Source organism: Salmo salar, chromosome 14 (assembly GCF_965601325.2).
Source record: "Salmo salar chromosome 14, fSalSal1, whole genome shotgun sequence".
NCBI classification, from domain to species: Eukaryota; Metazoa; Chordata; class Actinopteri; order Salmoniformes; family Salmonidae; genus Salmo; species Salmo salar.
Window position 1 is genome coordinate 30,485,239 of NC_138304.1, and position 21,941 is coordinate 30,507,179.

Genomic DNA, 21,941 nt, shown 5'->3' on the forward strand with positions numbered 1-21,941 from the left:
ACGCAATATACAAAGAAAAGCGCAGAAAAAGGCAAAAGAAAGTGGACATTGTGCCAAGAGGAATGAAGACAGTACGACAGCACTCTGTGTGGGATTTCACTTTATATTGTGATCCTGGAGAGATATGTGGAAACACAACTGTCAGGACGTGTCTGGAGCTGTCGTTTTTATTCAATATATCTAAAGTAAAGAGCAATTTAGCCACCAATCTACCCAAAACAAATCCTTTAGCAGGTATTGCCTCGGAGTCTGAAGCAAAGCATTACCTTTGTAGCTCACACTTCTCACAACACCATGATGTAAAGCAAAGTCCGTTTATGTGCCTCTAGCCAGCACAAAGTTGAAAGAATATGCCACAGTAGTGAAAGGGAGAGATGACAGAGATGGAGAAACCCTACACCAACTACAATTTTCATACCGCCCCAACAGAGCCACGGACAATGCAATCGCCATTGCACTGCACACTGCCCTATCCCACCTGGACAAGAGAAATAGCCATGTAAGAATTCTGTTTCTTGACTACAGCTCAGTCTTCAACACCATAGTGCCCTCCAAGCTCATCACTGAGCTTAGGGCCCTGGGTCTGAACCCCTCCCTGTGCAACTGGGTCCTCCTATACTCCATGTTCACCCATGACTGCATGGCCACACAAGTGTCCAACGCAATCATCAAGTTTGCTGATGAAACACACTGCCTGCCCTACATGAAATCTACAGCACCCGTTATCACAGGAAGGCCAAGGAGATCATCAAGGACCTCAGCCACCTGAGTCACGGCCAGTTCATCCTGCTACCATCTAGCAGGTGGAGACTGTACAGGTGGGACAGAGCGTCTGAAAAACAGCTTCTATTTACATTTTTCTAAATATTCTACATGTAAAATTGGTGCGCACACAGTGTGCAAATTACATTCAGAGGTGGTAAGTACTCTCAGCCAGCAAACGCTATCGGTGTCTGAGTCCTTAGAGACTGCTGCCCTATGTTTTGTACATTGTCATTGAACACCGGTCACTTTAATAATGTTTCCATAATGAATTCTTTCTGTAGTTAGATACAGATAAGATTAGCACTCCTGCAACATTGTTTTGTTGAAATTTTATTTGATCTGAGAAATTAAGCTAATTGATTACTCACTTTATATGTCCATGCTGTATTCTTAACATATCTCAGCCTATATAACTACTGCTGTACATACCTTTTCCTGTTTAAATATTGTCCATACTGTCTATACACACCACGTATTTATATTCTGGACTCTGACATTGCTTGTTCTGATATTTCTTCATTTCTTGGGGGTGGGGAATTATTTGTGTTAGTACTGTACTGCTAGATGCTTACTGCTCTGCTGGAGCTAGACACGAACATTTTGTGGCACCTGGTTTAACATCTGCTAATCTGTGTATGCAACGAATAAACTTTCGTTTGATTTGAAAGCATTGGAGAATGGGGGTGAAATTTACTTGATATCTATTAACATTCTCATAACCACTAACTTAAAGGAAAGGTTCACCCATTTTGAATGTTAAATTGTTTTTGTTCATCTGAGTGATGTTCTATCGATTCCCTGGATCATTTCATGTTTCACTTGTGTCTGAGTTATTGGCGTTCAAGCAGGCAGCAATCCGTCCGGTATGACGTAGCAGCGTGATAAAGTCGCCTTCACTACACTGGAAGTTAATAGGAATACGACTTTTAGATCGCGAAAACGTCTAACATACATGTCAGATTTCAATATTGGCCGATGTCATAACTCGGCAGGATGTTCTCTCAAATGAGCCATTGATCATATTTTTGCAATGTTCCTACCTCGAGAAATGTGTAATTTAACGGAGGGTCTAGCACATTTTTCCACCTCTTTAGTTCAGGTTGTATTGCATGGCGTCGTTGCCAGAGATATTATAGAAAGGATATAGGAATCCAATGAATGAAGGAACATATAAACGCCCCACCCAGCAGACTGTCAACCAATCGTGTTCACGTGGTCATGCCGCGTCACGCGGTTGCTAAACTAATCGCCACGCAATCCCTTCTCTAAATCAGTGTATGTCGAGAAAAGTGCCTTTTGCATCGAAAGTACACAATGTCACGATTCTAAAGCTATACAATATTACAGATAGCAAGTTAATCTCACATGTCGGAAAAGATTTGTGATGTTGAACTTCTTATTGACGAAATTTGTGCTCATGTTGGGTATTTTAGCTAGCGCCCAATAGACTCCCGTTCACTCCTTGAAGGAGAGTCCTCCTTGTCCTAGAATCGTCCAGAATGCACCATTGACGTAGCATGGGCAGCGTTTCCCCATCTCAAAAGTATATCTGCCATTGCAAATGTCAGACGCCAGTCTGTTAATCACGTCGATCTGCAGGTTGAACATGGTGAGATTGTAGACACCTAAATTGATAGTTTGTTTAGGCAATTTTACAACTAACTAGCTTCTTTACATGCTGATATGGTCTTTGGAATTATTGTGTTTAGCTTCGTTTGCTAGCTACCTCGCTAGCCAGCCAGCGCGCCCATTGACAGAGCATTGCATTGTGGATTATTTAGTTGACTTGAGCTGCAACAGAATTCTAAAATTATTTTCCATGTAGATACCAACCTTATAACACCAAAATTAAACATATGTTCACAAAAAAATACATGTTCTGTGTTATTCAACACTATATTAAAGGAATATCCTTTAAGGGTGTGTGAAATTGATGAAATGCAAAGCAACAATCAATTTTTGTTGGCCTGTTTGTGTTGAACATACAACAAGAACCAACACCTATTCCATGATATCATGTACAATGATAAACACTCTACTCTCTCTGTTAGCACCATAACAACACACAATGGATCAGCCATCAGTACAACTTCAGTTGAAGATTTATTTCACATTTTAGTGCTACATTCCTCTTTACTCAAATCTAGGGAGCGTAGGTAGATCACGTTAGAAATAGTTTATGATAATCAAACTTCACATCATCAATGTCCTAAGAATAAATGTTAAATTTGGGTCTTATACTATTAGCCTGATCTGTTCAGTCATTTATGAGGCAACATTATGCCGGTTAAAAAGGTATCCATTTCAATGTAAAAAAACAAAAAACATATACAATGGCAAATATCATTTGCAGTAGGTCACTCAATAGGATCTTGTGGCTCCTCTGAATTAATCACCTCTGTTCTCTAGGTTTAGTACCCAAAACAGAGGCAATGCAGGGACATTTCTTATAATAATTTACTTAATCATTTTCATTTAGTGAGTATAGAATGGTCTATGACATAAAATATTGATAATACTAATGTGAACTATATTTCATATTATAAAATCCAATAAGGTAACTTTGATTAAAGTAAAAACACTTCATTTGTATGTATCACGATACTTAACATCCTGTGTGAATAAGAGTGTGGATAATGTTTCAGTTCTGTTAAAAAGAATGGTGTTTATGCTAACCAAGATCTTCTCACAACACCATGATGTATAGCACTGTTTGTCTGCCTCTAGCATCACAGTGAACGTTTTTATAGTAAGGGAGAACAATTTGACTTGGTAAATATGCCAATGGGTAAATAAAAACTGCAAATCACTAGTGAATGGCCTTGCACTACATGTGCGATCAAACCATTTACATTTTGTACGGTCTTAATCATGGAAATCATATCTAACCTAATGTAGGTTCAAAGTTTTAAAACAAACTTTATTTGGGGACCCTGGGAAAGTATTCATCCTTTTTTTTTTATATATTTTGATGGGGCGGGGCATGAACAATCACAAATATCCTTGAGATATCAACTTATCAAAATGTTCTGTATCTTCTTATGGCAAAAAAAACCTCCTGTCGCGGCTTGGTCACTCTCTTTCTCTGTGGTTCTTCTCAAGTAAAAAAAATGTTTAATGACAATCAAACAAAACGATAAAGCTGCATTCACGTGCTAGTCGGAGCTAGGAAACTCAGACATTTTCGACATGCAAAGTGGTTGTAATTATACATGTGCCACGTTCAACCAGTTAGCAAGTAGTACATTTCAGAGTTTCCTAGTACTAATTAGCACAGGAGCGCAGCATTATACCCAGAATCCACAGAGCTCTGCTGCTTCTCGTCTAGTGCTTGGCTGCCACCGAAAAAAAAAGTCTAGCTCCCCAGGTGTCTGGGAGGTCTAGTCCAGCTGCTCCTGTTTTATACGGTTTGAGTTAGACCCTCCTCGCTGGCCTGCCCTTCTCAGTTCCCTCCTCAGGACGTACTCGCTGAACTGGGATGAGTCCACGCCCCCACCGCAGGATCCGGCGATCTCAAAGCCACGCTGCTGCAGACGCTCCAAGACCTGGTGGACACAAGTAGAGAAGGTTGGTTGAGGTAACATGATAGCTAACACTGTTTAGATATTACACAAAGAGAAACATTTAGCTGTCCTGAAGAGAAGGGAGAGAGATGATGAGAAACAATTGTTTTCCCGTCACACAGAGAACCAATCATGTTAGAGCGGGTAGTATTAAGTAGTTATAAACAAACTCAGTGACAACATGTGCCCAAGTCTAGCACAAGGGAGTGGCATTAGAGATGATAGAACCGAGAGGAACAGATAATATAGAAAAATAATAATGACAAGATAAATGAAAGGATATACATTACCGTTCAAAAGTTTGGGGTCACTTAGAAATGTCCTTGTTTTTGAAAGGAAAGCATATTTTTTTGGTCCATTAAAATAACATCAAATTGATCAGAAATACAGTGGAGACATTGTTGATGTTGTAAATGACTATTGCAGCTGGAAACAGCAGATTTTGTTATGGAATATCTAAACTCAGCAAAAAAATTAAACGTCCCTTTTTCAGGACTCTGTCTTTCAAAGATAATTCATAAAAATCCAAATACCTTTACAGATCTTCTTTGTAAAGGGTTTAAACACCGTTTCCCATGCTTGTTCAATGAAGCATACACAATTAATGAACATGCACCTGTGGAACAGTCGTTAAGACACTTACAGCCAGTAGGCAATTAAGGTCACAGTTATGAAAACTTAGGACACTGAAGAGGCCTTTCTACGGACTCTGAAAAACACCAAAAGAAAGATGCCCAGGGTCCCTGCTCATCTGTGTGAACGTTCCTTAGGCATGCTGCAAGGAGGCATGAGGACTGCAGATGTGGCCAGGGCAATAAGTTGTAATGTCCGTACTGTGAGACGCTTAAGACCGCGCTACAGGGAGACAGGACGGACAGCTGATAGTCCTCGCAGTGGCAGGCCACGTGTAACAACACCTGCACAGGATCGGTACATCCGAATATCACACCTGCGGGACAGGTACAGAATGGCAACAACAACGCCCGAGTTACACCAGGAACGCACAATCCCTCCATCAGTGCTCAGACTGTCCGCAATAGGCTGAGAGAGGCTGGACTGAGGACTTGTAGGCCTGTTGTAAGGCAGGTCCTCACCAGACATCACCGGCAACAACGTTGCATATGGGCACAAACCCACCGTCACTGGACCAGACAGGACTGGCAAAAAGTGCTCTTCACTGATGAGTCACGGTTTTGTCTCACCAGGGGTGATGGTCGGATTCGCGTTTATCGTTGAAGGAATGAGCGTTACACCGAGGCCTGTACTCTGGAGCGGGATTGATTTGGAGGTGCAGGGTCCGTCATGGTCTGTGGTGGTGTGTCACAGCATCATCGGACTGAGCTTGTTGTCAATGCAGGCAATCCCAACGCTGTGCGTTACAGGGAAGACGTCCTCCTCCCTCATGTGGTACTCTTCCTGCACGCTCATCCTGACATGACCCTCCAGCATGACAATGCCACCAGCCATACTGCTCGTTCTGTGCGTGATTTCCTGCAAGACAGGAATGTCAGTATTCTGCCATGGCCAGCGAAGAGCCCTGATCTCAATCTCATTGAGCATGTCTGGGACCTGTTGAATTGGAGGGTGAGGGCTAGGGCCATTCCCCCCAGAAATGTCCGGGAACTTGCAGGTGCCTTGGTGGAAGAGTGGGGTAACATCTCACAGCAAGAACTGGCAAATCTGGTGCAGTCCATGAGGAGGAGATGCACTGCAGTACTTAATGCAGCTGGTGGCCACACCAGATACTGACTGTTACTTTTGACCCACCCTTTGTTCAGGGACACATTATTCCATTTCTGTTAGTCACATGTCTGTGGAACTTGTTCAGTTTATGTCTCAGTTGTTGAATCTTGTTATGGTCATACAAATATTTACACGTTAAGTTTGCTGAAAATAAACACAGTTGACAGTGAGAGGACGTTTATTTTTTTGCTGAGTTTACATTATCAGTAACCATCACTCCTGTGTTCCAATGGCACGTTGTGTTAGCTAATCCAAGTGTATCATTTTAAAAAGGCTAATTGATCATTAGAAAACCCATCTGCAATTATGTTAGCGCAGCTGAAAACTGTTGTTCTGATTAAAGAAGCAGTAAAACCTGCCTTCTGACTAGTTGAGTATCAGCATTTGTGGGTTTGATTACAGGCTCAAAATGGCCAGAAACAAAGACCTTTCTTCTGAAACTCATCAGTCTATTCTTGTTCTGAGAAATGAAGGCTATTCCACGTGAGAAATTGCCAAGAAACTGAAGATCTGTGCGTCTCTGCATGTGCATAGATTTGTCCCTGATCCTGCAGGCTTGCAGACATTTACAGACGTGTCCAGAGGGTGGCAGGATCACATTCCATCAAAGAGGCCCCAGGGATCAGTAGGGCTTTTCTTTCTCTCGGTGCCACTTGGTTCAGTGTGGGCTGCTCAGCACGCCCTTCTCTCCCTCTGCCCCAGGCCAGAGCCCCACCAGAACTACAAAGGTCCCCCCACTGCTGGCAGTCCCCCCCACACACACACACACCCTGCCTCCATTAGGCCCAGATACAGCACCCACCGCCGGCATGCTTTAATAACCAAACAGAATTATGGGCCCTGCCTCAGGACAACCTGCCAGGGAGCTGAATGGAGCCCTCTCTCCCCCTGTCTGTCTGTCTGTCTTGGTCCCTCTCTGTCTTGGTCCCTCTCTGTCTTGGTCCCTCTCTGTCTTGGTCCCTCTCTGTCTTGGTCCCTCTCTCCACTGCATCCACTTGAGTGGTTTGTGTATGAGCGAGAGAAAAGCTTCCTGCAATATACAGTAAGGATGAGGAAACGTTGTCCTATATATTTAATAATGTCTCTGTGCTTTCATTTATTGATGCATCTCTGACTGAGACAATGGTTTCATCATAACTGATGAACATTTGTATCTAGCCTACTGTACAACATCCATATTGGGTGAACATGGAGTCTCCTTATCAAATCAAAGTTTATTTGTCACGTGCGCCGAATACAACAGGTGTAGACCTTATAGTGGCCATGCCACGTGTGTCTGGCGTCTTCGGCCCTCACCTGGACGGAGTTGAGGTGGCAGTATCCATTGAGCGGGAAGCGGATTACATGTGTGGAGTCGTGGTTCCAGCCTGCGTTGACAGAGTTGCACATGACGTCGCCAATCTCTGGGAACACGTCCTCGATGAGGGCTTTGTCTCCGCTCAGCGTGATCCTCTCTCCCAGGTCGGGTGCCACACGTACCACCAGGCACTCGCAGGGGCGTGACACCCGGGCCAGGTCGCGGTCCTGGCGCCATCGCTCCAGCTCGGCCAGCATGGGCTGCAGCTGGAAGTACCGGGCCTCCTCGTACAGCAGGCTGTAGTCCTGCAGGGGGCAGCACAGAGACAAGTCAGTGAGGATAGGATAAGTCAAGCTGAGGCAAAGGAAGTCTCAATACTGTATTACAGCTTTCTTATCTCCTTTCCTCACGTCTCATTTCTTTCATATGGGTGAAAGAACTATTGGTTCCCAACACAATGCCTCCACTTCTATAGCCTAGTAAAATAAATGGCCAAAGAGGATGCTGGAAGAGTTCCATCAACCATAACAGGAATGAGAACAAACATGAATAATAGACATTCATACGAACAAACTGTGTGAAGACCAGGCAGGTATCTAGGCTACCAAAAAAAACCACTGAGGCCTTGTGGGATATCTTACCCATAGGACCGAGGGGCTTTTCAATTTTTCTCAGACTCCTCAGTGTCACATCTGCACATTTGTCAGGGTGAATTTGGCCTCGGTGTGAACTTGGGCTAGTCTTTAGTCTTTGCTTATTTTAGCTGATATCCTTTCCCCCTGATTGAGTCACTGTGTGGACAGTCCATCAGATAATGTGATTATTTGTTTTCTCTGGGGGCAAGTTTGTAATTAAGGGCTAAATGACGCAAAAATCTAGCAAACAGAATACAAATGTGTCACTTACAGTGAGGATGAGTGATTCTTCTGGACACTCAGTACAGAACATACTACTGCAAAACTAAGGTCTCTAACACCTGTTTTAAGATTACTTTATCTAGAAACACAGGTATAAAAAATAAAAAAAATACACTATTTCAGAACTTGTGTCTCCACACAGTATGTAATCTGTCAGCACCAATCCTAGGGAGACCAAGTACTGAGGGTTACCCATGACTAAGGTGTCCACTTTGTTCCCCTGAACGTTTGGGGACTAGTGATGGCTAGCTGATTGATTGCAGTGGAAGGGACACTCACTTTGAAGTCATCTGGGATGAGGAGCTTAGAGATCCTGAGGAAGTTGAGTATGTAGCGGAACATGTGTCCATCCCTGTCTATGAAGTAGTGCTGCTTCAGACTGTCCAACACTATGGGCTCTGTGCCATCGAAGAGACGTCCGATTCTAGAGGGAGAGAAAGAAAAGCCAGAGACAGTTATTTGTTTTCCTTCAATCTAGCATTTGTTATAGGGCCAAACAAACTACAGCTACTGTTGAGTTGAGCTATACATTTTGAATTGACAGTACACCAGGTGTGGTTTTGAGCACAGGGAAATATCACCTAAAATGGCTACAGGACAGTGACTCATGTGCAGATTCTATGACTCACTGGATGTGGGTGAACTCAGGAGTGTTTGATTTCTTTCACACCTTTGTTGAGTGATGCACACATTACTCTGCTCCATGCAGAGAAAGAGAGTGGGAGAGATATAGGGAGGGAGGGAGGGAGGGAGGGAGGGAGGGAGAAAAACAGTGAGTGCGCACAGAAGAAACAGACAGAAAGAGAGGAAGAGGGACACACAGACAGAATGAGAGGGAAATAGAATGGGAGAAATAAATAAATATAGAAATGAAGCGGCATGGATGAGAGCTATGCTGTGGTCTGATGGAGGGGTCAGGGCCAGCTGGTAGAGAGGTGCCCGAGGCAGGATGGCGCCCTGGGGGCCCGGCCTCAGGCTGCAGTGGCCCTCCTGCCTCCAGATGGCCCCATGCCCTTTGGCCCTTTACTGCTGCTGGGACATCTGTCAGAATAACTGAGATGCTTTTGTCTGCAGTTTGGACTTTTGAGCCCTGCAAATGTTTACTGCTCAAAATAACTCTGGGGCAGGCTTGAAAAAAGGTGGCCATTTTGTATTTGGTATTGTGTCGAAATATTGTGATGATTCATAGTAATTAGCGTAATGTAGAATAGCCTTAATAATCATATGAGTTTGAATTATGAAAAAGTGTAATATCAAGCCCTGTGTTCAAATCCAATCTTTCCCACCTCATTCATCCATTTGAGTGCTGAATCATTGTGATTGGGTGAACTTTGACTTTTCTGAGCTGTCAAATTATGACATTATGGAGTCAGAGACCAAATCTAGATAAACACAGCTGACATGGGCTAGGCTCATCATCTCACTTTCAACCTCGGAATCATCCCAAACCCCCTCTAGAGCCACATATGAAGGTCATAGATGAAAACACTGGCGTTTTGTACCTACAGGTACCAAAACAATGACATATGTTTAGTCTTTTGCAATTGAGGAACTGCATTAATAGGTGAGTGGTCACATGCGCTTACCTGGACTCTGGGTACTTGGTTAACGTGGCCAGACTGCTGGTGTACATGTGTCCGCCCACGTCAATGTGCACAGGGGCATTGGACTTGGTGAGCTGGGCAGCCGTCGGGATGCCCTGGTTACTCAAGGGGGATGCTGGTGATCTGGTGATCATGGGCCTGGACATGCTGGAACGGTTATCCTAGCACAAATGAATGATTATCAACAAATGACTATCAATATGGTGGACAGTACAGACTGAAAAGTCAAGCCATGAAAATTATCTGTTCATAATATGGATGTAAATATGTATTTTTCCATTGGTAAATGTGCACCAGTTAAAAACATTGCAGTTCTCTGATTGGCCAGACAATATTCTCATATTTCTGAATAAATTATGGTTAAATAGTTGGCTACGGTCCAACTCTTTTCTGTCAGGACTGAGAGAATAGAGGTCTCTGAGTTACACTAGCATAGTATTTCCTGACCTTGACTAGAATGTTACCAACCACACCCCCCCATATCTGTTGGGCATAATCATCTTCCAAAGCCAAATTAATTTGGAACAGCAATTTCACACACACTGTAAAAGAGCAATAGTCGGTCTAGATTTGAATAATGTAATAAGATTTAGAAGAAACGTTCCCTGCTAACCTAAAAACACAATTAGCTGGCAATATCTAATGGCACACAGAACAAATTGAGTTTCTTAACCACAAGTTCAAGACCCCCCTCTGAGCCAATAAGAAAAGCAGGTCCATCTCTACACAATATGAAAACAATGTCATTGGATGGAGAAATGTAATGTTATATATTTTTTATTAAGTAGTAATTACACTGGGATGTGCAAAATATTTATAAAACCCGGGATTAAATCAAATGATATTTGCTCTGCTGAACCGATCTTATCAATGTGGGAAAATACATTCAAGTTATTTGGCATTGATGATATTCACGTCAAATAAATATCCAACAACTTCCACTATTGGTGGGTAGGCACTAGGAAGTAGACATCAAACAAAGCCCCTACAATGAATTGCAACCATGTCACATCGCAAGTAACTTGACCATAGTTTGCTGAAACGAATTGGACTAAATCTCCGTTAGCCTACCTGCGCTGACAAAACTGTGGCTGGTGAGGAAGACACAGAATGATCATTCTGCTTCAGTGATGCTGCAGGTAAGAGGTCGCCTCTTGAGTACATGAACGGAGCGTCCCCGCATTCCGCCGTTCGCATTGAGATTCGTTTCAGGGACGCGTGTACTACGGACTCATCCAAAGAACTGATTGGACGCGGGCGCTTTCTCGTTTTCTGATGCGTTAAATCCATGATATCCGTTGCGTCCATTATCAAACCTGGCGCACGAAAAACAGGCTTCAAGTTGGAGATGTTGTCTGTTTCTACCTGCAGACTCCGGAGATGCGTTAATGGATGGCAGCAGTACACACACAAGAGCGATGCTGTGGCAGTCACTGCCACTTTTGCAATGGTGTATGGATAAGTCAAAGCCCCGGACAACATTAGCATTCTAGTGCCTCGGGGTTTCTTAAGGTTGTCGCCGTTTTAAAAGCAGGTAGTCGCATTTACTGCATGTCTGCCCTTTCTATTCCTCACCCTCCATTTCCCCCAGTCATCATTTGTTCCGGCTGCCTCTCAAGCACTAACAAAGGCTGAACATTACTTTTCCATCTAGCCTGAAATCAGAAACTAAACCTTTTCCAGAAGTCTGGCAACAAGTCCTTGGTGAAAATACAAAGCTCACAGTAACACTAACAGTGCAGAGTATTCAGTGACATCAAAATACTGCAGATACCAGTTTGTTTTTTGTTCGAGACAGATATATATCTATATATTTTTTTATTTCACCTTTATTTAACCAGGTAGGCTAGCTGAGAACAAGTTCTCATTTGCAACTGCGACCTGGCCAAGATAAAGCATAGCAATTTGACATATACAACACAGTTACACATGGAATAAACAAAAACATACAGTCAATACAGTAGAACAAAATAAAAAGTCTATATACAGTGAGTGCAAATAAGGTAAGTTAAGGCAATAAATAGGCCATGGTGGCGAAGTAATTACAATATAGCAATTAAACACTGGGATGGTAGATGTGCAGAAGATGAATGTGCAAGTAGAGATACTGGGGTGCAAAGGAGCAAGATAAATAAATACAGTATGGGGATGAGGTAGGTAGATAGATAGATGGGCTGTTTACAGATGGGCTATGTACAGGTGCAGTGATCTGTGAGCTGCTCTGACAACTGGTGCTTAAAGCTAGTGAGGGAGATATGCGTCTCCAGCTTCAGAGATTTTTGCAGTTCGTTCCAGTCATTGGCAGCAGAGAACTGGAAGGAAAGACGACCAAAGGAGGAATTGGCTTTGGGGGTGACCAGTGAGATATACCTGCTGGAGCGCGTGCTACGAGTGTGACCAGTGAGCTGAGATAAGGCGGGGCTTTACCTAGCAGAGACTTGTAGATAACCTGTAGCCAGCGGGGTTTGTCTACGAGTATGAAGCGAGGGCCAACCAACGAGAGCGTACAGGTCGCAATGGTGTGTAGTGTATGGGGCTTTGGTGACAAAACAGATGGCACTGTGATAGACTGCATCCAGTTTGTTGAGTAGAGTGTTGGAGGCTATTTTATAGATGACATCACCGAAGTCGAGGATCGGTAGGATGGTCAGTTTTACGAGGGTATGTTTGGCAGCATGAGTGAAGGATGCTTTGTTGCGATATAGGTAACCGATTCTAGATTTAATTTTGGATTGGAGATGCTTAATGTGAGTCTGGAAGGAGAGTTTACAGTCTAACCAGACACCCAGGTATTTGTAGTTGTCCACGTATTCTAAGTCAGAGCCGTCCAGAGTAGTGATGCTGGACGGGCGAGCAGTAATCGATTGAATAGCATGCATTTAGTTTTAAAACAGGCACACACACTAGCCCCCAGGGTGTTTTGGCGACCCTGGATGAACACTTGACCTTTCCACAGACCCTTTTAGTCTGTAGCACACCATCTAAAGACCTGTTTACTCACATAGTATTTTCACAGAACAATGGGCCATATTCAGGAGGGCTGTTAAGATTGTGGTGGAGATTAAGAGCAAATGAAAACAGTGACCCTCCCACCCATTTTACATAAACTAGCAGGATCCTGATGTGTCACTGTTGTGGATACATTTCTACTTTGTTTCACAATGGCGTGTCTGTGATAGGCTTTACTTTAGTCTCATCTCATTAATACTTATGTGCAGGTGCCCTTCTTGAAAGTAGTCTGGTACCTACCATTCTCACACAGACCAAAAAACAGCTCCCCATATAAAGCATTATGGTCTTGGTATATACCAGAAAAATGCAGACTTCTCAGTCACTTCTAGACCTAATCTAAAATGGCCAATCAGAGAGACACAATGACAATTTCACTTCCAAAAAGAGGTATAAAACATGTCCAAAGATGAACAGGTCATATGATACATTTGAATCCACAACATCAGACCTCTTATTGTAGTGTATACCAAACAGAATCTCAAAAAACATTGCATGTTAGATTCATGTTGGAAGTATTGGTGTTGACTATTACACTCTCCTGGGTTAGTTTCCCCAAAACATTCAGGAAATCCAATCCACTCATTTTAAATAAGTTAAAATGGAATAAATTAATTAAAAACAACCGCAACTGGCATTAAAACATCCATGTTTTTTTTCTTCTCAGTTTTGGCAGTGTGGGTTTCACACCTAGATACCCAATTAGCAATTAAGCCTGCCTTTGAGTGCAGGCCTCCACTGTGGTGTGTGATCCTGCCCTGATTTGCATGCAGTTCGTTTGTGCAAGAGCTGATAAGCGCAGGCAGCCAGCCGCCATGCATAGTTTTAAAATTCAACTCCAGAATCCCTCTCGCAGAAGGCAGAGGGGCCCGCGGGGTGAACAAAGAGGAAGAAATCACACGGCCGCTCTTCAAAAGGGGGACCTGTGTACGGCAGCCAGCAAAGTGCGTGGGATCACACTCAGAATGCAGGTAATTTGTTCCCCGACTAATTTGTGGGAGATGGTGTGTGTGGAGAAAGTAAGTCCTGTAAACCAGCTCACTGGAATTGGCTTCCTCAGAGCCTTGTCATCATGAAAGTAGATGGAGTGGAGAATCTGCTAAGAATCTTGAAAGTGTGTGTGCGCGCCATGGAGCGAGGGAGATAGAAAGGGAGAAAGGGAGCATAGGACTGAGTACTTGTAGCACAACCACTTCATCCCAACTCAAATTAAAACCATGTCCTGTGGATTCTTTTTCAGGTTGACTACTCCTACCTTCAAACAGTCGGAGCACCCTTCAACCCATACAGTACAAATCTAAAACTCATGTCTACCGTGGCATGGACCACCAGGAGGATTATGCGTAGCTATAACCCAGAATACGGAGGTGGTAAGATCATCAGTAGAACCTGACAAGCAACACGATGCAAAGCACCGCAATAGCACGGATTCCATGATGGCGCAATGCTATGTGTGGCCTGACACACTACACCCATTCCCTTCATCCCTTTTCCTTTCAGAACTGCTACAGTCAGTCTTCCCACCTGTTGCCATTTTGAATAATGTAGGCCTACCACATAGCAATGTGTATACAAAACACATGCTCTACCCTTTGTTAGTGGTTCAATGTTCCCTTGCTACACAAGTTCCTACATTTATACTGCAAGAACACGCTAAACAAATTTAGAATTGCTGTCGCAAGTGACTTGCTTGTTTATCCTAGTCTGGTGTAATTGTGTTGACCGCATCCACACCCCAACCTGTTCAAACAAATCTGGAGTTGGCACAATGGATCAACGCTTTTGTTGTCGGACTGCACTCCGTTTTGGTGTTCAGTTTTCAACAAATACTTTACATGGTGTGTGTGGAACAAACATTGTTAAATGTAATAAGGCTACATGCACAAGAAGGAGTATCGTAGGTATCTTCCCTCCCATCAAGTCCTAAAAATGTTAAACATGTAATAATCCAATAATGGGTGTAGCATCATCACTTTAAGAAGCCCTTCATTTCCCATAGTGCAACTGTACCTTGTAATTTGGAACACTTGGTGTAAATGGCCTGATTGGAAATGCCAAGTCACAGGTAGTCACTAGTCAAGTGTTTACAGGATGGCAGTTGTGTCCACTTTATTGCCTATGGCCATTTAATATTTTTTTTGCCCATTGTACATTTGGAGCTCCTCTCAGGTGTGACAAGAAGTGAAGCACATTACTCAAGTAGTAACTGCATGGAAATGTATTTAATTTACTATAAGAGGAAAAATGCTGAATGCCAACATTACTTATTGATATAGTTCTAATTGGGGATCGAAATCATAACCATGTCTGTTTACGTCTAAATTCTGTAAATAAGTGGACACTACAATGCAATGTGAGACATGGTGCCCTTTTAAGCACAGATGCCAATATTGCTCGTCATAACAGCGCCCTCCAGTGAACGCTCCTACAGCCACGCATTTTACTCAAAAGTAAGGAATAGGAATACTTCACTGTTCCAACATCTGCGCGCGTTTTACTTCCTGGCATTAAAAGGTTGAGAATATTATTTTGTTACGTAATCACATGCATTGCACCAGTGTGTCTTGGTTAGAATTAGATAATTACATAGCGGGTGTCATAATGGAGCACAAACATCTGTGTAAACTTGTAGGATAGCCGTACAAATCTGTTACCAGCAGCCTGCATACAGTTGGATTTAGATTGGCAAAAGGCAAGTAGAGGTTCAAAGTTGCATTAGTGTGTTCATTGTGTCCATATATCATACTAGCAGGCTAATTTATTACAAGAACAATGTAAAATGTGAATTTGTACACTGATAATACTAACCATATATATCATGTTTTGTCTCCATAACATCACAGCTACAAAGATGCAAACATAGATCCAGACTTCCGCCCGGGAGTTTAATTATTTGCAGTGGCGCGTCTGTACCGTGGAATTCCCTGCGCACGGGTATAGGTCAGCCCCGCAAGAGATCTATATGGGAAGCAAAAGGAAAATACTGTAGCCTACATTTGTCTTGGCTTACATAGATAAGGTTCTCGTTACAAAATGATGGCGAATACAATGAGATTATTCACGGAATCTGCATTGACGTGTGTTGAATAGGTACGTCCTGTTTTACAAAATAAGAAATCCCCTCCGGCAAAATTACTCCACAATGGCGTCTTTCATTAGCCAGATCTGGGGCATTCAGGAAATGAAACTGGTTTAGGACAAACGAATATAGGAAAAGCCTGTATCGAAATGCCTAAACTCGGTTCGTAATAAGAGTGTGACAAGAAGTCCGACGGGGAAAACGGAGACGATAATGTGTTTGGGGCTGAAGTAGGCGAATGCGCCAGGAGCGAATTCACACGGGCGGATAGCTACGGTGTTTGCTCAACGAAGGTCGTACAATTCGGTGAAAATACAAATAAGCATTTGAAGCCAGTCGTCGTTACTTTAACAAACATACAGTTGTTAAACACCGAACAATATCCAGGAAGTGGTTAAATATTTTTTGTTAGAACTATGGTGCTCATCGCCTGGCACATGCGTAAAAGCGGCTGCGCCTTGAATGTCCCAGTCAAACCAGCCTCGGAAATATTAGCAAACCAAATAATTCTCTGCTTACCTGAAACATGGATGGGCATAAAGTATCTTTTTGAGAACCCTTTCCCTCCGATTTCGCCTGCGAGCTGCTTCCCTTCCTACACCGGTGAGAAATGCAATAGCTTGGCTAAGGTAGACAGAACAAAATACAGAGAGTACTTGCTCCAGGGCTCCGAAACCCCTCAAGGCAAAGATCAGGATACAATTAGCTCATGTCTCTACCACAGTCTAAACCAATCTCCACAATAAAACTCCGAGCTAAAGAGCAGATCACTTACAGCAGTGCGTCGGCCTTTCTTGAAATTGTATTTTATATTTCTTCATAAAATCGTATAAAGATATCTTGCAAATTTTTTCGGCATACAACATCCTCGCCCATTGCCTTCCTCTCGCACAGAAAAGCAGATTTTAATCGTTATGATTAGTTTTGATGTAACATTCCCGCGGGCGATTTCTGCAAATGGATGAAGTGTTTCTTTGCCAGGGAGGAAAAGCAGCAGCAGATGATAATTATATAGATTGTTGGTTGAGTCTTTTTTATTTTTTTTCTTCCAAACGTGTCGTCTAAGATATGGAGCTCAAACATAAACGGACACAGCATGTGCATCGCACAACTAGTTGATTACAATCAACTTTTTTAAGTCGATGGATTCTAATGGAAAATCGACACTTCCTTTTATTATTATTATTTCTTTGGCCAACCTCCCAAATGACGTAGTTATATAAATAAGCACTTGCAGCCTGCTTTGCCCCAATCAAGTCTGAATCAGGGCCTGGGGCTGATGCACGAGCTCATTTCAAACGTTCAACCATGCATAATTTCAGGAAGATTGAGGCTCTTAAGCTTTTAGTATCAAACTGCGGGATATTGACAGCAAAGGGCATTGTGCCATCTGAGTGAAGTTCTTGCTTTCATTTATATATATGTATAATTTATATATATGTATAATTCATTTATATATATATATATATAATATATATATATATATAATGCAGAACATGACATTTTTACCTTACCTGGATGTAAAATACTTTTAATTATATCCTTATCTTTTACATGGCTTTTCCCTATAACAGAGGCACATGCCAGATATAACTTATTCACCCTACATTTTAGTATGAGAGAACTATGTTCAACAGTGAACCCCATCTACTGCATATACATTAACACCAGTGTTGACCCCCCCCCCCCCCTTTACAAATAAGCACAGTAATAAAATAAAAATTATTCCATCCTCTCTCTCGCCCCCTGCTGTTAAAACCACTAGTTGCCCTGAATGGGGAATACAAGGATCTCACGTTTATGCAAATATATTCACCATCTTAGGTTTCAGAATAATATGCGGTTAATTTCTCCATAACCGCAGCAAAAATTTCTAATGATGTTGATGTTCATCTGCTGTATCTGTCCTTCCTGAACTAAGCTATTCAAAACTCTAATGAGAAGAAAGTATGAATACAGTTGTGTAGCTAGTGCTTGACACATCATGGCTGAAAGTCATAAGAATAGTATTGCTTGAAGATAGATATATTTCTGTTAAAGCAGGTGCCTTTTAAGTAAACGTTTTCCATGTACTCAAACATGCTAGATGTGAGCATCATACCATTGGGTTGTTCCACCTCAAATGCACAAAAAATAGGATTTGACACCCACCATCTCAGATTGTTCTGAAATCGTTTCTGTAGTTATTAACAAATACGACTAGCATTCCTGAAACATTATTTTTTTTAAATAGAATTTGATCTCTGAGAAATTAAACTAATTGATGGCACCCAAATTTGCCATTTGAATTTATAAGATTCAGATAATGTTCAATAAATATAGTACCCAGCATCCGATTTGGACCAAATTTCCTTCTACCAATGAGTACATTGATTTTACATTGATTGAATTACATTGACAATGAGTACAAAGGCACCCACGGACCCCCCCCCCCCCCCATGCCAATTCCACCCAAACAACCAGTATACAGTATCAGTTCTCTAAGTTTGACAAGTAGTATGAAGCTGGCTTGTAGTATTGCTTATGCATACAATGTAATTCATTACCATAATGTAGTGTGAAAGTACCAGGTTTTGACCAGTAAATACCGCTGTTCCTGCAATTCTACTTATTAATCAAATGGCCAACCAGACTATTAATCAAATGTTACACTGCTGCTACTCGCTGTTTATTATCTATGCATAGTCACTTTACCGCTACCGACATGTACAAATTACCTCGACTAACCTGTCCCCCCTGTATATAGCCTCGGGTATTGTTATGTATTTTATTGTGTTACTTTTTATTACAGTTTTTTTACTTGAGTTTATTTAGTAAATATTTTCTTAACTCTATTTCATGAAATTCATTGTTGGTTAAGGGCTTGTAACTAAGCATTTCACATTAAGGTCTACACCTGTTGTATTCGGCGCATGTGACAAAATTTGATTTGATTTATACAGCCACATTATTTTTTTTATCAATTTTGCTGGTCTATTGTGTTCATTAAATATATCACAACATTTATTTTGCAACTTTGGGTTAGAAAACCAATATATTTGGCTCATTATGAAAATATATTGTGGTGGTATAGCAGGAACATCTGCATCTAGTGGTCAAAACCTAGTACTTTTACAGCACTTTATGGTAAATAAAGCGACTTCAATGACTAATTTCTCTGAACAGGGTAAAAAAAACAGGGAATACATTATATAGTATGGAGAAGCAATTCTCCAAGCCGCAGCATCCTACTTGTCAAACTTAGAGAACTGATACTGTATACTGGTTGTTGGGGTTGGATTGGCATGGGGTGTCTGTGAGTAGCTTTTGACAATTTTGGGGGGATTCCTCAGGTCTGACTGATTGGTAGGAAGAAGGTTGGTCCAAATCAGATGTTGGGTACTATGAAGTTAATATTATCTGAATCATATAAATTAAAATTGCCAATTTGGGTGAAATCAATTAACTTAATTTCTTAAAGATCTAATTATATTTCAACAAAATGTTTCTGGAATGCCAATCTTACCTGTTTCTAACTACTGAAACGATTTCAGAACAATATGAGATGGTGTGTGTCATGGCTTTCTGAAATGACATGGAAAACAAAGAATATAGGAAACATAGAACCACATTATCCAGGATCCCTCATAGTGTGACCACTCATAGCCATTCCCTCTGGCTGTACCAAGGGTAAATTACTGACTGTAGCAAGTTGGCCACTGACCAACTCTGAGGGTCGGATTCTCAGACAACTACCCCACACTCCATAACTGCAACAACAACAAAAAATATGTAGATCAAACAAGTCACTTCTTCCCATTGCATTCTACAGAGATCATCACCAGAGATTGCTTTTGAGGAAGGGCCAGGACCTGCTATCCTTAGACCATCCAGAGCACAGTGGCCTTTTTAACTTTCCACTGTTTGACCAATGTATCCCACGGGAAAAAACAAACACAGGATTAAAGTGTTACGATGGAGTTATTTGCCCCGGAGGTTGCCGGCTGGCACACAAACACCAAGCCTTGCATTTGCTATTTTCCCCGTCCTCCTGCATTTTTTTTATCTTTGCCATCAGGCTGACAAACTGTAGCAAACTGAGAGCACCCCAGGCCTCAAAATATATGTTCCAGTATATGTTCCAGTTTTCCACACAAATGGAGCCAAGTCATAATGGGGCCCTCACGATTCAGTATTCAAGATATGCATTAGATGTTGTAGAAACGAAAACCAGCTAGCCAGTGGGGATTTTTGAATATGCTTGCTTGGTGTTTGGGGGCCAAAGACAAGTCCATTGTTCTAATACTGTGGTTGTGGGGTGTGTTTAACTTGGAAAGGAACCTAGCTGCAGCAGCAGCAACAGCAGGAGAGCTCTGTCAGAGCTATATTTTGGTGGGCAAATTAGTGAAATGGCTTGCAGATGTGATTCGCCCCAAACAGACCCAGCCAGGCGACAGTGCCTGATGACATCATGCCCGTGGTTATTATACATGCATACACTGTATGGAGGCTTGAGTTACTTTCCAACTCTCTGGAAAACAGGATTAAACTGAGCCACAGTTATACAAAGCCATTGTTTCTTTATGTCTGTATATTAATTGTATCTCACAATTAATATATATTTATCAGTTGTTCTCTGTTTGAGACAGATGGCTCTCTTTTTATTATTCTGATTCTTCGCAAGATTTATTTATCCTTTTTTTACTATAAGTGAATTACTCATAGCTTCTGGATGTGTCATCAGTGAGAAGTTAATTTGTGCTTCTTCTTGCATCTTCAGTTCAGACTAGTGTGTACTGAGTAGTGGTGGCTTGATATCCATTTCCCTCAGTCAGTATGTCCATGGCTCTATCATGCTATGACTTGTGATTAGGGCCAGTCTCTCTGTTAGATGCCAGCTCTCCCCATAGTTCTAATGAACTCAGTCACACAGTGGCTACAGTTATCCTCATTCAGAACATACTGAGAGATCTTGCTGTTATGTTGCCTCAGACCACATTAATGACTCTTTCTGTGCACACCACACCCCTGTAATGGCCCGTGGTTATGTAAGGGAGTGGGCTGGAAAGGGAGAGGGTTGAGATTGTTCCAGAATCTGACTCAATCTGCCCTACGGCCATGTATAGTTTAGGGCTGCCTGCAGTTTATCATCACATAGTATTTTTGGCACTGGGATATATAACTTTTGAAGGAAGGCTCTGTAGCAGCTAGCTTGTTTTGGTAAAGTGAAATGTGCAGTTGGCTTATGTTGGGATTGGTACCATTGATGGTAATACCTATAATGAAGAACAAATGACATATCTTTATGACTTGCATCTGTATGAAAATGTTCTCTTTTGTTTAGCCCTCATTATGGTTTCGATAGTGGAATATACAAGATATATAATAGTAAAAGAATACACATAGGAGCATACCACCATTCAATGAGGTAGCCCTCAGATAGATGCTAGGCAGGTGCTCACTGCTCAGACAGACTGAACAACTTTGTGAAGATAGAACCCCTCCTATCTTCACGAATACTCTTATCTTATCACAACTACATCCATACATCCGTTCCTTCCCATCTCAAAACCAGCCATACACCCACCCCACCCACAGTGAACAGAAGACGTAATGACACTGCAATAAGAGGAAGAGAGGAGAGACGAGGAGAAGGGAGGCTGGTTGGGTAATGCTGGGAGGCTTCAATAAAATGTAATCCTATTATGTTTCCCACTAGAGGGCAACAATAATAAAGGTTTCCCTAATAACACGGCAGTGCAGGCCAGACCCAAATGGAAAACAGGTCCTCCGGTGAAGTCCCATAGTCCTACATATATCGTCTCATTAGCTAAATGGCTGATGGGCCACGTTTCACCTCTGAGGCCTCCAAGATTTGGCCGTAGTAAAGGCAATGGAAGAGTTAAGCCAAACAAATGTGTTTCATCAAACTAGAGTTTGGGCTGTTCTGCATAGAGGGAATGGGGGATAAAGGAGGAAGGGATG

At 42.1% G+C, this 21,941-nt stretch overlaps 1 protein-coding gene across 6 annotated transcripts; it reads right to left on the reverse strand.

The window, feature by feature from the left end:
- Positions 1 to 2,849: 2,849 nt before the first annotated feature.
- LOC106569174 (BTB/POZ domain-containing protein KCTD1) lies at positions 2,850 to 17,121 on the reverse strand. Of its 6 annotated transcripts, XM_014140230.3 has the most exons (7): positions 16,753 to 17,119; positions 16,497 to 16,572; positions 15,707 to 15,856; positions 9,872 to 10,050; positions 8,565 to 8,709; positions 7,368 to 7,673; positions 2,850 to 4,310 (listed from the first exon to the last, which is right to left on the reverse strand). In XM_014140230.3, the coding sequence occupies exons 3-7, from the start codon at positions 15,734 to 15,736 to the stop codon at positions 4,146 to 4,148; spliced, it is 825 nt and encodes a 274-aa protein (XP_013995705.1). In that variant the 5' UTR covers positions 15,737 to 15,856; positions 16,497 to 16,572; positions 16,753 to 17,119; the 3' UTR covers positions 2,850 to 4,145. The 6 variants fall into 6 exon arrangements, with proteins under 6 accessions (XP_013995705.1, XP_045550119.1, XP_045550118.1 ...); XM_045694163.2 differs by lacking the exon at positions 15,707 to 15,856 and having other exon boundaries at positions 16,753 to 17,121; XM_045694162.2 differs by lacking the exon at positions 16,497 to 16,572.
- Positions 17,122 to 21,941: the final 4,820 nt, after the last annotated feature.